General features: G+C 64.1%; 1 protein-coding gene across 1 annotated transcript; it reads right to left on the bottom strand.

The window, feature by feature from the left end:
* Window positions 1-47: 47 nt before the first annotated feature.
* ATP1B2 (ATPase Na+/K+ transporting subunit beta 2) lies at window positions 48-13,038 on the bottom strand (the record flags this gene model as incomplete). Its single annotated transcript, XM_082339316.1, has 6 exons — window positions 48-212; window positions 504-602; window positions 5,770-5,826; window positions 9,166-9,371; window positions 11,391-11,495; window positions 12,910-13,038. Coding segments are annotated over 6 exons (761 nt in total), but the record flags the coding sequence as incomplete, so codon positions are not given.
* Window positions 13,039-14,661: the final 1,623 nt, after the last annotated feature.

The following is a 14,661-nucleotide window of genomic DNA, read 5'->3' as shown; positions in this document are numbered from 1 at the left end:
GGCGGCGTGGGGATATTGGGGGGGGCTATGGGGGGAGGGGGGGGGGCTCATTCGCGATTGATGCGGAGGCGGAAGGCGACGCGGCCGGCGAACTTGTCGCGCTCGTCGTCGGTGCGGAGGCCGGCGGCGTTGAGCCGGCACTCGACGTGATGCTCGACGTTGGCCGTGGCGTTGGCGAACAGCACCGCCACCACCGGCTGCGTGTAGTTCACCTGCGGCGAAGGGACCCGAGCGTCCGGGTGTAGCCCACCCCCCCCCCCCCCAAACCACCCCGGTCCAGGGGTGACCCTAACATCTGGGCACCCCACCCAAAGGACCCCAATTCCCACCCCAGCGGTCTGGGGGATCCAGGTGTTCCCCCACCCCCAGGCATTTGGGGGTTGTTCCCCCCCCCCCCCCCGGTCCAAAGGGGATCCAGGGACCCCCCCCCAACCCCCCTGGGGGGGGGACCCAGGTGTCCGGGACCCCCCACCCCCCCCCACCCGGGGGGGTCCCCGACTCACGTGGACCCTCTTGCCGTAGTAGGGGAAGTACATGAGGTCGATGGAGCCGTTGGGGGGAAAGAGCTGGAGGGGGCCCAGGAGGGCGGCGTCCTCCTCCCGCTGGGGGGGGGGGACATGGGTGTCCCCACCTGCCCCATATCGGGGGGACAACTCCCACCCCCCCCCCAAATACTCCCTACATCCCCCCCATACCTCCCCCCCCGCTAAGAACCACCCCCCAAATACCCCCCTGGGACCCCCCAAATACCCCCCAGCCCCCCCATACACCCCCAAGGACACCCCCCCCTTAAATACCCCCCCCAAATACCCCCCTGGGACCCCCCAAATACCCCCCAGCCCCCCCATATACCCCCCCAAGGATCCCCCCCCTTAAATACCCCCCAAATATCCCCCCCCCAGAGTCCCCTATACCCCCCCAAGGACCCCCCCCCCCTTAAATACCCCCCCCAAATACCCCCCTGGGACCCCCCAAATACCCCCCAGCCCCCCATACACCCCCCCAAAGACCCCCCTTAAATACCCCCCAAATATCCCCCCCCCCCATATTGCCCCCTATACCCCCCCAATACCCCCCCCAGGACCCCCCCAAACACAGGGACCCCCCCTATACCCCCTCGGTGCCCCCAAATACCCCCCCGTACCCCCCAATACCCTTCCCGTACCCCCCAATACCCCCTCGGTGCCCCCCACCCCCCCCAGGACCCCCATATTCCCCCCCCATCCTCCCCAGTGTCCCCCTCCCAGTGCCCCCAGTTTGGCCCAGTGCCCCCACCAGTCCCCTTACGCTGGCGGCCGTCTGTCCCTGCGCCCCGCGGCCGGAAAGAGAGAGAACGTCAACGGCACGGGGACGGGGGGACGGGGGGGGACACTGGGGACAGCGGGGACACTGGGGACACCAGCGGGGACAGCGGGGACACTGGGGACAGCGGGGACACAGGACGGGGACACTGGGGACACTGGGGACAGTGGGGACATGGCCTGGGGACACTGGGGACAGCGGGGACACAGGACGGGGACACTGGGGACAGCAGGGACAGCGGGGACACAGGACGGGGACACTGGGGACACCAGCGGGGACAGCGGGGACACTGGGGACAGCGGGGACATGGCCTGGGGACACTGGGGACAGTGGGGACACAGGACGGGGACACTGGGGACACTGGGGACACTGGGGACAGCGGGGACACAGGACGGGGACACTGGGGACACTGGGGACAGCGGGGACAGCGGGGACAGCAGGGACATTGGGGACATGGCCTGGGACACTGGGGACAGTGGGGACACTGGGGACATGGCCTGGGGACATTGGGGACAGCAGGGACACTGGGGACAGCGGGGACACAGGACGGGGACACTGGGGACAGCGGGGACAGCAGGGACACTGGGGACAGCGGGGACACAGGACGGGGACACTGGGGACACTGGGGACAGCGGGGACAGCGGGGACACAGGACGGGGACACTGGGGACACTGGGGACAGCTGGGACATGGCCTGGGGACACTGGGGACAGCGGGGACACAGGACGGGGACACTGGGGACACCAGCGGGGACAGCGGGGACACTGGGGACAGCGGGGACACAGGACGGGGACACTGGGGACACTGGGGACAGCGGGGACAGCGGGGACACTGGGGACATGGCCTGGGACACTGGGGACAGTGGGGACACTGGGGACATGGCCTGGGGACATTGGGGACAGCAGGGACACTGGGGACAGCGGGGACAGCAGGGACACTGGGGACAGCGGGGACACAGGACGGGGACACTGGGGACACTGGGGACAGCTGGGACATGGCCTGGGGACACTGGGGACAGAGGGGACACAGGACGGGGACACTGGGGACACTGGGGACAGCGGGGTCACTGGGGACAGCGAGGACACTGGGGACATGGCCTGGGGACATTGGGGACAGCGGGGACACAGGACGGGGACACTGGGGACATGGCCTGGGGACAATGGGGACAGCAGGGACACTGGGGACAGCAGGGACATGGCCTGGGGACATTGGGGACAGCGGGCACACGGCCTGGGGACAGTGGGGACACAGGACAGGGACACTGGGGACAGCAGGGACACTGGGGACATGGCCTGGGGACACTGGGGACAGCGGAGACACGGCCTGGGGACACTGGGGACACTGGGGACACTGGGGACACTGGGGACATGGCCTGGGGACACTGGGGACATTGGGGACATTGGGGACCCTGGGGACATGGCCTGGGGACACTGGGGACCCTGGGGACAGTGGGGACATTGGGGACAGGGTGGGGACACGGCCCCAGCAGGGCGGGGGGACGCAGCCGGGTTGGGGACACGGGGGGGGGGCAGCAGGATTTTGGGGTGAAATGCGCAGATTTTGGGGCCCCTAGAGGGATTTTGGGGTGAATCTAAGCAATTTTGGGGCCCCCAGCAGGATTTTGGGGTGAAACCAGCAGATTTTGGGGCGCCCAGCAGGATTTTGGGGTGAAACCAGCAGATTTTGGGGTGAATCTAAGCAATTTGGGGTCCCCAGCAGGATTTTGGGGTGAAATACGCAGATTTTGGGGTGAAAGCTGCAGATTTTGGGGTGAAAGCCGCAGATTTTGGGCCCCCCGGGGGATTTGGGGGTGAATCTAAGGGATTTGGGGGCCCCCGTGGGATTTTGGGGTGAAACCAGCAGATTTTTGGGGTGAATCTAAGCAATTTGGGGGCCCCCAGCAGGATTTTGGGGTGAAACCAGCAGATTTTGGGGGCCCCAGTGGGATTTTGGGGTGAATCTAAGGGATTTGGGCCCCCCCCGGGGGATTTTGGGGTGAAACCAGCAGATTTTGGGGGTGAATCTAAGCAATTTGGGGTCCCCAGCAGGATTTTGGGGTGAAATACGCAGATTTTGGGGCCCCCAGGGGGATTTTGGGGTGAAACCAGCAGATTTGGGGGTGAATCTAAGGGATTTGGGGGCCCCCAGCAGGATTTTGGGGTGAAACCAGCAGATTTTGGGGCGCCCAGCAGGATTTTGGGGTGAAACCAGCAGATTTTGGGGCCCCCCGGGGGATTTTGGGGTGAAAGCCGCAGATTTGGGGGTGAATCTAAGCAATTTGGGGGCCTCCAGCAGGATTTTGGGGTGAAACCAGCAGATTTTGGGGCCCCCGGGGGATTTGGGGGTGAAACCAGCAGATTTTGGGGTGAAATGCGCAGATTTGGGGCCCCCCGGGGGATTTTGGGGTGAAACCAGCAGATTTGGGGGTGAATCTAAGCAATTTGGGGGCCCCCAGCAGGATTTTGGGGTGAAACCAGCAGATTTTGGGGCGCCCAGCAGGATTTTGGGGTGAAACCAGCAGATTTTGGGGTGAATCTAAGCAATTTGGGGGCCCCCAGCAGGATTTTGGGGTGAAACCAGCAGATTTTGGGGGTGAATCTAAGCAATTTGGGGGCCCCCAGCAGGATTTTGGGGTGAAACCAGCAGATTTTGGGGCCCCCCGGGGGATTTGGGGGTGAAAGCCGCAGATTTGGGGGTGAATCCAAGGGATTTGGGGTGAGCGGCGCAGGTTTGGGGTGCTGCAGCCCCTCCCCCCTTACCGGGCTGCCCTTTGTCCGCGGCCGCTGGGGAGAGACAAGAGAGAGAGGGGGGCGGTGGGGACATTTGGGGACACCGATGTGACGGGGGGGGGGGACACCCCCAGGGGGACACGGAGGGCAGTGTCCCCCACTCAGGGGGACACTGGGGGGACACTGGGGGGGACATGGGGGGGACATGGGGGGTGACGGGGGGACACTGGGGACACTGGGGGGGACATGAGGGGTGACAGGGGGACACTGGGGACACTGGGGGGGACATGAGGGGTGACGGGGGGACACTGGGGACACTGGGGGGGACATGAGGGGGGACACTGGGGGACACTGGGGGTGACATGGGGACACTGGGGACACAGATGGGGACACTGGAGGTGACATGGGGACACGGGGGGGCACTGGGGGGACAAAGGGGGACACTGGAGGTGACATGGGGGACATATGGGGACACTGGGGGTGACGTGGGGACACAGGGGGACACTGGGGACACAGATGGGGACACTGGGGGTGACGTGGGGTCATATGGGGACACAGTGGGGACACTGGGGGGGACATGGGGACACTGGGGACACAGATGGGGACACTGGAGGTGACATGGGGACACAGATGGGGACACGAGGGGTGACATGGGGACACAGATGGGGACACTGGGGACACTGGGGGTGACATGGGGACACTGGGGACACAGATGGGGACACTGGGGGTGACGTGGGGTCATATGGGGACACAGTGGGGACACTGGAGGTGACATGGGGGACATATGGGGACACAGATGGGGACACGAGGGGTGACATGGGGACACAGGGGGACACTGGGGACACAGATGGGGACACGAGGGGTGACATGGGGACACAGGTGACACTGGGGGGACAATGGAGGTGGCATGGGGACTCTGGGGACACGAGGGGTGACATGGGGACACGGGTGACACTGGGGGGACAAAGGGGGACACGGGGGGGACATGGGGACACTGGGGACACAGATGGGGACACTGGAGGTGACATGGGGGACACTGGGGACACAGATGGGGAGACGAGGAGGGACACGGGTGACACTGGGGGGATAAAGGGGGACACTGGGGGGACATGGGGACACTGGGGACACAGATGGGGACACTGGAGGTGACATGGGGGACATATGGGGACACGAGGGGTGACGTGGGGACAAAGGGGGGACAAAGGGGGGACAAAGGGGACGTGGGGACACTGGAGGTGACGTGGGGACACTGGGGACACTGGGGGTGACACAGGGGGACACTGGGGGTGACTGGGGGACACTGGGGGGACACAGGGGGACACTGGGAGTGACTGAGGGACATGGAGGTGACACTGGGGGACACTGGGGGACACTGGAGGTGACTGGGGGACACTGGGGACATTAGAGGTGACAGGAGGACACTGGGGTGACACAGAGGGACACATGGGGACACTGGGAGTGACACAGGGGGACACATGGGGACACTGGGAGTGACTGGGGGACATGGGGGTGACACTGGGGGACACTGGGGGTGACTGGGGGACACTGGGGACACTGAGGTGACACATGGGGGACACATGGGGGACACTGGAGGTGATAGGGATACTGGGGGTGGCACTGGGGACACTGGGAGTGACACAGGGGGACACATGGGGACACTGGGGACACTGGGGGTGGCACTGGGGACACTGGAGGTGGCACTGGGGACACTGGGGACACTGGGGGGACGCGGGTGTCACCTTTGCGGCGCAGACGACGTTGATGCTCTTGTTCCTCCCCGGGAAGAAGTTGATGACCTGCGGGAGGCGAAGGGTTAACGGCGCCTCCCAGTGCCTCCCAGTACGGCCCAGTACAGCCCAGTACAGCCCAGTCCGGCCCAGTGCAAAGCCAGGCAAGGCAATAAGCAATGCCCTAGGGCCTCCCAGTATCCCCAGTCAATCCCAGCGTCTCCCAGTATGATGCGCTGCAGACCAGCGCATGGCAATGCATTGCAGCAGGCACCGTCCCAGTGCACACCAGTGCCTCCCAGTACAGCCCAGTATGGCCCAGTGCAAAGCCAGGCAAGGCAATAAGCAATGCCCTAGGGCCTCCCAGTATCCCCAGTCAATCCCAGCGCCTCCCGGTATGATGCGCTGCAGACCAGCGCATGGCAATGCATTGCAGCAGGCACCGTCCCAGTGCCTCCCAGTACAGCCCAGTCCGGCCCAGTGCAAAGCCAGGCAAGGCAATAAGCAACGCCCTAGGGCCTCCCAGTATCCCCAGTCAATCCCAGCGCCTCCCAGTATGATGCGCTGCAGACCAGCGCATGGCAATGCATTGCAGCAGGCACCGTCCCAGTGCACACCAGTGCCTCCCAGTACAGCCCAGTATGGCCCAGTGCAAAGCCAGGCAAGGCAATAAGCAATGCCCTAGGGCCTCCCAGTATCCCCAGTCAATCCCAGCGTCTCCCAGTATGATGCGCTGCAGACCAGCGCATGGCAATGCATTGCAGCAGGCACCGTCCCAGTGCACACCAGTGCCTCCCAGTGCCTCCCAGTCCCATTCAACGTAACATTACAATGCAATGCATTGCAATAGCCCCTCTCCCAGTGCCTCCCAGTGCTCCCAGTGCCTCCCAGTGCCTCCCAGTCCAATGCAACGTGCTGCCAAGCACCACAAGGCGTTGCACCAGGCTCTGTCCCAGTGCTCCCAGTGCCTCCCAGTCCCATTCAACGTAACATTACAATGCAATGTGTTGCAATAGCCCCTCTCCCAGTGCCTCCCAGTGCTCCCAGTGCCTCCCAGTGCCTCCCAGTGCCTCCCAGTCCAATGCAACGTGCTGCCAAGCACCACAAGGCGTTGCACCAGGCTCTGTCCCAGTGCTCCCAGTGCCTCCCAGTCCCATTCAACGTAACATTACAATGCAATGCGTTGCAATAGCCCCTCTCCCAGTGCCTCCCAGTGCTCCCAGTGCCTCCCAGTGCCTCCCAGTGCCTCCCAGTCCAATGCAACGTGCTGCCAAGCACCACAAGGCGTTGCACCAGGCTCAGTCCCAGTGCTCCCAGTGCCTCCCAGTCCCATTCAACATAACATTACAATGCAATGCGTTGCAATAGCCCCTCTCCCACTGCCTCCCAGTGCTCCCAGTGCCTCCCAGTGCCTCCCAGTCCAATGCAACGTGCTGCCAAGCACCACAAGGCGTTGCACCAGGCTCTGTCCCAGTGCTCCCAGTGCCTCCCAGTCCCATTCAACGTAACATTAGTGTAATGCGTTGCAATAGCCCCTCTCCCAGTGCACACCAGTGCTCCCAGAGCCTCCCAGTGCCTCCCAGTCCAATGCAACGTGCTGCCAAGCACCACAAGGCGTTGCACCAGGCTCTGTCCCAGTACTCCCAGTGCCTCCCAGTCCCATTCAACGTAACATTACAGTGCAATGCGTTGCAATAGCCCCTCTCCCAGTGCCTCCCAGTGCTCCCAGTGCCTCCCAGTGCCTCCCAGTGCCTCCCAGTCCAATGCAACGTGCTGCCAAGCACCACAAGGCGTTGCAATAGCCCCTCTCCCAGTGCTCCCAGTGCCTCCCAGTCCCATTCAACGTAACATTACAATGCAATGCGTTGCAATAGCCCCTCTCCCAGTGCTCCCAGTGCCTCCCAGTGCCCCCAGCTCACCCGGTTGACCTTCAGGAGGACGCAGGGCTGGCCGGCGCCGTAGCCGTAGTCGTCAGTGGGCGCCAGCCCGGCGCAGGGCCCCAGTGCCTCCCAGTCCCCTCCCAGTCCTTCCCAGTACCATTCAATGCATTGCCAAGCACCACAAGGCGTTGCAATAGCCCCTCTCCCAGTGCTCCCAGTGCTCCCAGTGCTCCCAGTGCCTCCCAGTGCCTCCCAGTGCCTCCCAGTCCAATGCAACGTGCTGCCAAGCACCACAAGGCGTTGCAATAGCCCCTCTCCCAGTGCTCCCAGTGCCTCCCAGTCCCATTCAACATAACATTACAATGCAATGCATTGCAATAGCCCCTCTCCCAGTGCTCCCAGTGCCTCCCAGTGCCCCCAGCTCACCCGGTTGACCTTCAGGAGGACGCAGGGCTGGCCGGCGCCGTAGCCGTAGTCGTCAGCGGGCGCCAGCCCGGCGCAGGGCCCCAGTGCCTCCCAGTCCCCTCCCAGTCCTTCCCAGTACCATTCAATGCATTGCCAAGCACCACAAGGCGTTGCAATAGCCCCTCTCCCAGTGCTCCCAGTGCTCCCAGTGCCTCCCAGTCCAATGCAATGTGCTGCCAAGCACCACAAGGCGTTGCACCAGGCTCTGTCCCAGTGCTCCCAGTGCCTCCCAGTCCCATTCAACGTAACATTACAATGCAATGCATTGCAATAGCCCCTCTCCCAGTGCTCCCAGTGCCTCCCAGTGCTCCCAGTGCCTCCCAGTGCCTCCCAGTGCCTCCCAGTGCCTCCCAGTGCCTCCCAGTGCCTCCCAGTCCAATGCAACGTGCTGCCAAGCACCACAAGGTGTTGCACCAGGCTCTGTCCCAGTGCTCCCAGTGCCTCCCAGTCCCATTCAACGTAACATTACAGTGCAATGCGTTGCAATAGCCCCTCTCCCAGTGCCTCCCAGTGCTCCCAGTGCCTCCCAGTGCCTCCCAGTGCCTCCCAGTGCCTCCCAGTGCAATGCAACGTGCTGCCAAGCACCACAAGGTGTTGCACCAGGCTCTGTCCCAGTGCTCCCAGTGCCTCCCAGTCCCATTCAACGTAACATTACAATGCAATGCGTTGCAATAGCCCCTCTCCCAGTGCTTCCCAGTGCCTCCCAGTGCCTCCCAGTCCAATGCAACGTGCTGCCAAGCACCACAAGGCGTTGCACCAGGCTCTGTCCCAGTGCTCCCAGTGCCTCCCAGTCCCATTCAACGTAACATTACAATGCAATGCGTTGCAATAGCCCCTCTCCCACTGCCTCCCAGTGCTCCCAGTGCCTCCCAGTGCCTCCCAGTGCCTCCCAGTGCCTCCCAGTCCAATGCAACGTGCTGCCAAGCACCACAAGGCGTTGCAATAGCCCCTCTCCCAGTGCTCCCAGTGCCTCCCAGTCCCATTCAACATAACATTACAATGCAATGCATTGCAATAGCCCCTCTCCCAGTGCTCCCAGTGCCTCCCAGTGCCCCCAGCTCACCCGGTTGACCTTCAGGAGGACGCAGGGCTGGCCGGCGCCGTAGCCGTAGTCGTCAGCGGGCGCCAGCCCGGCGCAGGGCCCCAGCAGGGAGCGGTTGAAGCGACAGGCGCGTTTGGGGTAGTTGGGGACGCTGTCGTCCGGCTGCTCGTTGTAGCGGCCGGGGACGCAGGCGGCGTTGCGGGCGGCCTGCACGCTGTCGTTGTACGCTGCGCCCAGCACCCGCTCGCACCGGTACCGGCACCAGTGCCCCCCAGTGCCCACCCAGTAGGGACTGGGGCCCACCCAGTGCCTCCCAGTGCCACCCCGGGGCAGCCCAGTATGGATTAGGACCCTCCCAGTATAGACTAGGGCTCTCCCAGTGGCTGCCAGTATGGACCGGGGCCCACCCAGTGCCTCCCAGTATAGACTAGGGCCCTCCCAGTGCCACCCAGTATGGAATGGGCCTTCTCAGCAGGGACTGGAGCCTGCCCAGTGCCTCCCAGAGCCACCCAGGGGTCTCCCAGTATGGATTAGGGCACTCCCAGTATGGACTAGGGCCCTCCCAGTGCCGCCCAATGTCTCCCAGTATGGACTAGGGTCATCCCAGTATGGATTAGGACCCTCCTAGTATAGACTAGGGCTCTCCCAGTGGCTGCCAGTGTGGACCGGGGGCCACCCAGTGCCTCCCAGTGCCACCCAGGGACCTCCCAGTATGGACTAGGGCCCGCCCAGTGCCTCCCAGTGCCACCCCGGGGCAGCCCAGTATGGATTAGGACCCTCCCAGTATAGACTAGGTCTCTCCCAGTGGCTGCCAGTGTGGACTAGGGTCCTCCCAGTGCCAACCAGGGCCTCCCAGTGTGGACCGGGGCCCATCCAGTGCCTCCCAGTGCCACCTAGGGACCTCCCAGTGCCACCCAGTGCCCACCCAGTAGGGACTGGGGCCCACCCAGTGCCTCCCAGTGCCACCTAGGGACCTCCCAGTGCCACCCAGTGCCCACCCAGTAGGGACTGGGGCCCACCCAGTGCCTCCCAGTGCAGCCCAGCATGGATTAGGACCCTCCCACTATAGACTAGGGCTCTCCCAGTGGCTGCCAGTATGGACCAGGGCCCACCCAGTGCCTCCCAGTGCCACCTAGGGACCTCCCAGTGCCCCCCAGGGACCTCCCAGTATGGACTAGGGCCTGCCCAGTGCCTCCCAGGGCCACCCCGGGGTCTCCCAGTATGGATCAGGACCCTCCCAGTATGGACTAGGGCCCTCCCAGTGCCACCCAGTATGGAGTAGGGCCATCCCAGTACCACCCAGCATGGACTAGGGCCATCTCAGTATGGATCAGGGCACTCCCAGTGCCTCCCAGTATGGACTAGGGCCCGCCCAGTGCCTCCCAGTGCCACCCCGGGGCAGCCCAGTATGGATTAGGACCCTCCCAGTATAGACTAGGGCCATCCCAGTGCCTCCCAGTATGGACTAGAGCCCTGCCAGTGCCACCCAGTATGGACTAGGGCCCTCCCAGTGCCACCCAGTACGGACTAGGGCCATCCCAGTGCCTCCCAGTATGGACTAGGGCCATCCCAGTATGGATTAGGGCACTCCCAGTGCTGCCCAATGTCTCCCAGTATGGAGTAGGGCCCTCCCAGTACCACCCAGTATGGACTAGGGCCCTCCCAGTACCACCCAGTATGGACTAGGGCCCTCCCAGCATGGACTAGGGCTATCCCAGTGCCACCCAGTATGGACTAGGGCCATTCCAGTGCCTCCCAGTCCGGACTAGGGCCATCTCAGTATGGATCAGGGCACTCCCAGTGCCGCCCAATGTCTCCCAGTATGGACTAGGGCCCTCCCAGTATGGACTAGGGCCCTACCAGTGCCTCCCAGTATGGACTAGGGCCATCCCAGTATGGATTAGGGCACTCCCCGTGCTGCACAATGTCTCCCAGTATGGAGTAGGGCCCTCCCAGTACCACCCAGTATGGACTAGGGCCATCCCAGTATGGATTAGGGCCCTCCCAGTGCTGCCCAATATCTCCCAGTATGGACTAGGGCCCTCCCAGTGCCTCCCAGTATGGACTACGACCCTCCCAGTACGGACTAGGGCCCTCCCAGTACAACCCAGTCCATTCCAGCACCCGCTCACCCTGTCCCAGCACCCTCTGGTCCCTTCCCAGTGCCCTCCAGTCCCCTTCCAGGTCCCTCCCAGTTTACCCCAGTAACCCCCCGACCCCTCCCAGTCCCCTCCCAGTATACTCACGCTCCAGGAACTGGTGGAGGGCGCGGACGTAGTGACGCCAGGTCTGGCTCTGGGTGACGTTGAAGGTGACGTCCAGCCCCTCGGCGCGCGGGCGGATCATCATCCCTGCGCACCAGCACGCGCCTCGCACGAGGGCCTCGCACGAGGGCCTCGCACGAGGGCCGGGCCTCGCACGACCGGCGCACGGGGGGGGGGAGGGGCTGCGGGGCTCGCCCGAGGGGGCTCGCACGAGGGGGCTCGCACGAGGACCGGGGCTCGCACGCCCGTCACGGGGCTCGCACGCCCGTCGCACGCCCGTCGCACGAGCGGGGGGCGGGGGGGGGGCGTGCGAAAGGAGCCGCACGGGAAGATGGCGGGCCGGCACGAGGAGCGCGCGGCGCGCCTTCTCGGCGGCTCACGAGGGGCGGGCTGGGCTCGCGCGACACGGCAGCGGGCCCTCGTGCGAGCCCTCGTGCAAGGGAGCCCTCGTGCAAACCCTCGTGCGAGGCCCAGCGCACTCCAGGGGTGATAGGGCCGCCCATTTTACCCCCACCCCAGGTCCCTCGTGCGAGGGACCCCTCGCGGGACCCCCTCGTGCAAACCCTCGTGCGAGCCCTCGTGCAAGGGACCCCTCGTGCGAGGCCCAGTGCACTCCAGGGGTGATGGGGCCGCCCATTTTACCCCCACCCCTTCACCCCCACCCCGGGTCCCTCGTGCGAGGGACCCCTCGCGGGACCCCCTCGTGCAAACCCTCGTGCGAGCCCTCGTGCAAGGGACCCCTCGTGCGAGGCCCAGCGCACTCCAGGGGTGATGGGGCCGCCCATTTTACCCCCACCCCTTCACCCCCACCCCCCACCCCAGGTCCCTCGTGCGAGGGACCCCTTGCGGGACCCCCTCGTGCAAGCCCTCGTGCGAGCCCTCGTGCAAGGGACCCCTCGTGCAAGGCCCAGCGCACTCCAGGGGTGATGGGGCCGCCCATTTTACCCCCACCCCTTCACCCCCACCCCGGGTCCCTCGTGCGAGGGACCCCTCGCGGGACCCCCTCGTGCAAACCCTCGTGCGAGCCCTCGTGCAAGGGACCCCTCGTGCGAGGCCCAGCGCACTCCAGGGGTGATGGGGCCGCCCATTTTACCCCCACCCCTTCACCCCCACCCCAGGTCCCTCGTGCAAGGGACCCCTCGCGGGACCCCCCTCGTGCGAGCCCTCGTGCAAACCCTCGTGCGAGGCCCAGTACAAGGCCCAGCGCACTCCAGGGGTGATGGGGCCGCCCATTTTACCCCCACCCCTTCACCCCCACCCCCCACCCCAGGTCCCTCGTGCGAGGGACCCCTCGCGGGACCCCCTCGTGCAAGCCCTCGTGCAAACCCTCGTGCAAACCCTCGTGCGAGGCCCAGCACACTCCAGGGGTGATGAGGCCGCCCATTTTACCCCCACCCCTTCACCCCCACCCCCCACCCCAGGTCCCTCGTGCAAGGGACCCCTCGCGGGACCCCCTCGTGTGAGCCCTCGTGCAAACCCTCGTGCGAGCCCTCGTGCGCACCGGGGGTGGCGAGCCGATCCTGGTACTTGGGGACGTGGGGGTCGACGCTCTGCAGCAGCACCCACATGGTGAGGGCAAAGAGCCCCGCCAGGAACCCGTAAAACACCAGGTAGAAGAGCAGGATCAGGCCTGGGGGGGGCAAAAAGGGGTTAATTACCCCCCCTAATTGCCCCCCCCGGGGGTAAATACCCCCCCCGGGGTCAAAGACCCCCCCCAAAATGCCCCCCCACGGGGTCAAACACCCCTAAAATTGTCCATATCCCCCCCAAAATAAAGCCCTTTAGAAGAGCAGGATTGGACCCGGGGGGTAATAAGGGGTTAATTACCCCCCCTAATTGCCCCCCCCGGGGGTAAATACCCCCCCCCGGGGTCAAAGACCCCCCCAAAATGCCCCCCCCCGGGGTCAAACACCCCTAAAATTGTCCATATCCCCCCCAAAATAAAGCCCTTTAGAAGAGCAGGATTGGACCCTGGGGGGTAATAAGGGGTTAATTACCCCCCTAATTGCCCCCCCGGGGGTAAATACCCCCCCCGGGGTCAAAGACCCCCCCCAAAATGCCCCCCCACGGGGTCAAACACCCCTAAAATTGTCCATATCCCCCCCAAAATAAAGCCCTTTAGAAGAGCAGGATTGGACCCGGGGGGTAATAAGGGGTTAATTACCCCCCCTAATTGCCCCCCCCGGGGGTAAATACCCCCCCCGGGGTCAAAGACCCCCCCAAAATGCCCCCCCCCGGGGTCAAACACCCCCCAAAGGTGTCTGTACCCCCCAAAATAAAGCCCTTTAGAAGAGCAGGATTGGACCCTGGGGGGTAATAAGGGGTTAATTACCCCCCCTAATTGCCCCCCCCGGGGGTAAATACCCCCCCCGGGGTCAAAGACCCCCCCAAAATGCCCCCCCCCGGGGTCAAACACCCCTAAAATTGTCCATATCCCCCCCAAAATAAAGCCCTTTAGAAGAGCAGGATTGGACCCGGGGGGTAATAAGGGGTTAATTACCCCCCCTAATTGCCCCCCCGGGGGTAAATACCCCCCCCGGGGTCAAAGACCCCCCCCAAAAGCCCCCCCTGGGGTCAAACACCCCCCAAAGGTGTCTGTACCCCCCAAAATAAAGCCCTTTAGAAGAGCAGGATTGGACCCGGGGGGTAATAAGGGGTTAATTACCCCCCTAATTGCCCCCCCGGGGGTAAATACCCCCCCCGGGGTCAAAGACCCCCCCAAAATGCCCCCCCCGGGGTTAAACACCCCCCAAAGGTGTCTGTACCCCCCAAAATAAAGCCCTTTAGAAGAGCAGGATTGGACCCAGGGGGGTAATAAGGGGTTAATTACCCCCCCTAATTGCCCCCCCCGGGGGTAAATACACCCCCCCCGGGGTCAAAGACCCCCCAAACTGCCCTGAACCCTCTCAATGCCCCCCCAAAAGCCCCCCTCGAGCCCTAAAGACCCCCCAAAAGTGCCCCGACGCCATCAAAGACCCCCCAAAACTGCCCTAAACACCTCAAATACCCCCCGAAACTGCCCCGATGACGTCAAATACCCCCCCAAACTGCCCCGACCCCCCCAAATCTGCCCTCACAGCCCCCAAATACCCCTCAAATTGCCCCAACGGCATCAAATACCCCCCAAAACTGCCCCGACCCCCCCAAATCTGCCCCAGAGCTCCCCAAATACCCCTCAAATTGCCCCAACGGCATCAAATACCCCCCCCAAAAGAACAAACACCCCCAAAACGCCCCCCCAGCTCCCCATATC

This window comes from Platalea leucorodia (assembly GCF_965183815.1).
Source record: "Platalea leucorodia genome assembly, contig: HAP1_HAP1_SCAFFOLD_706, whole genome shotgun sequence".
Lineage (NCBI taxonomy): Eukaryota > Metazoa > Chordata > Aves > Pelecaniformes > Threskiornithidae > Platalea > Platalea leucorodia.
The sequence above is the reverse complement of the archived record's forward strand: the minus strand, read 5'-3'. Positions and strand labels throughout refer to the sequence as shown.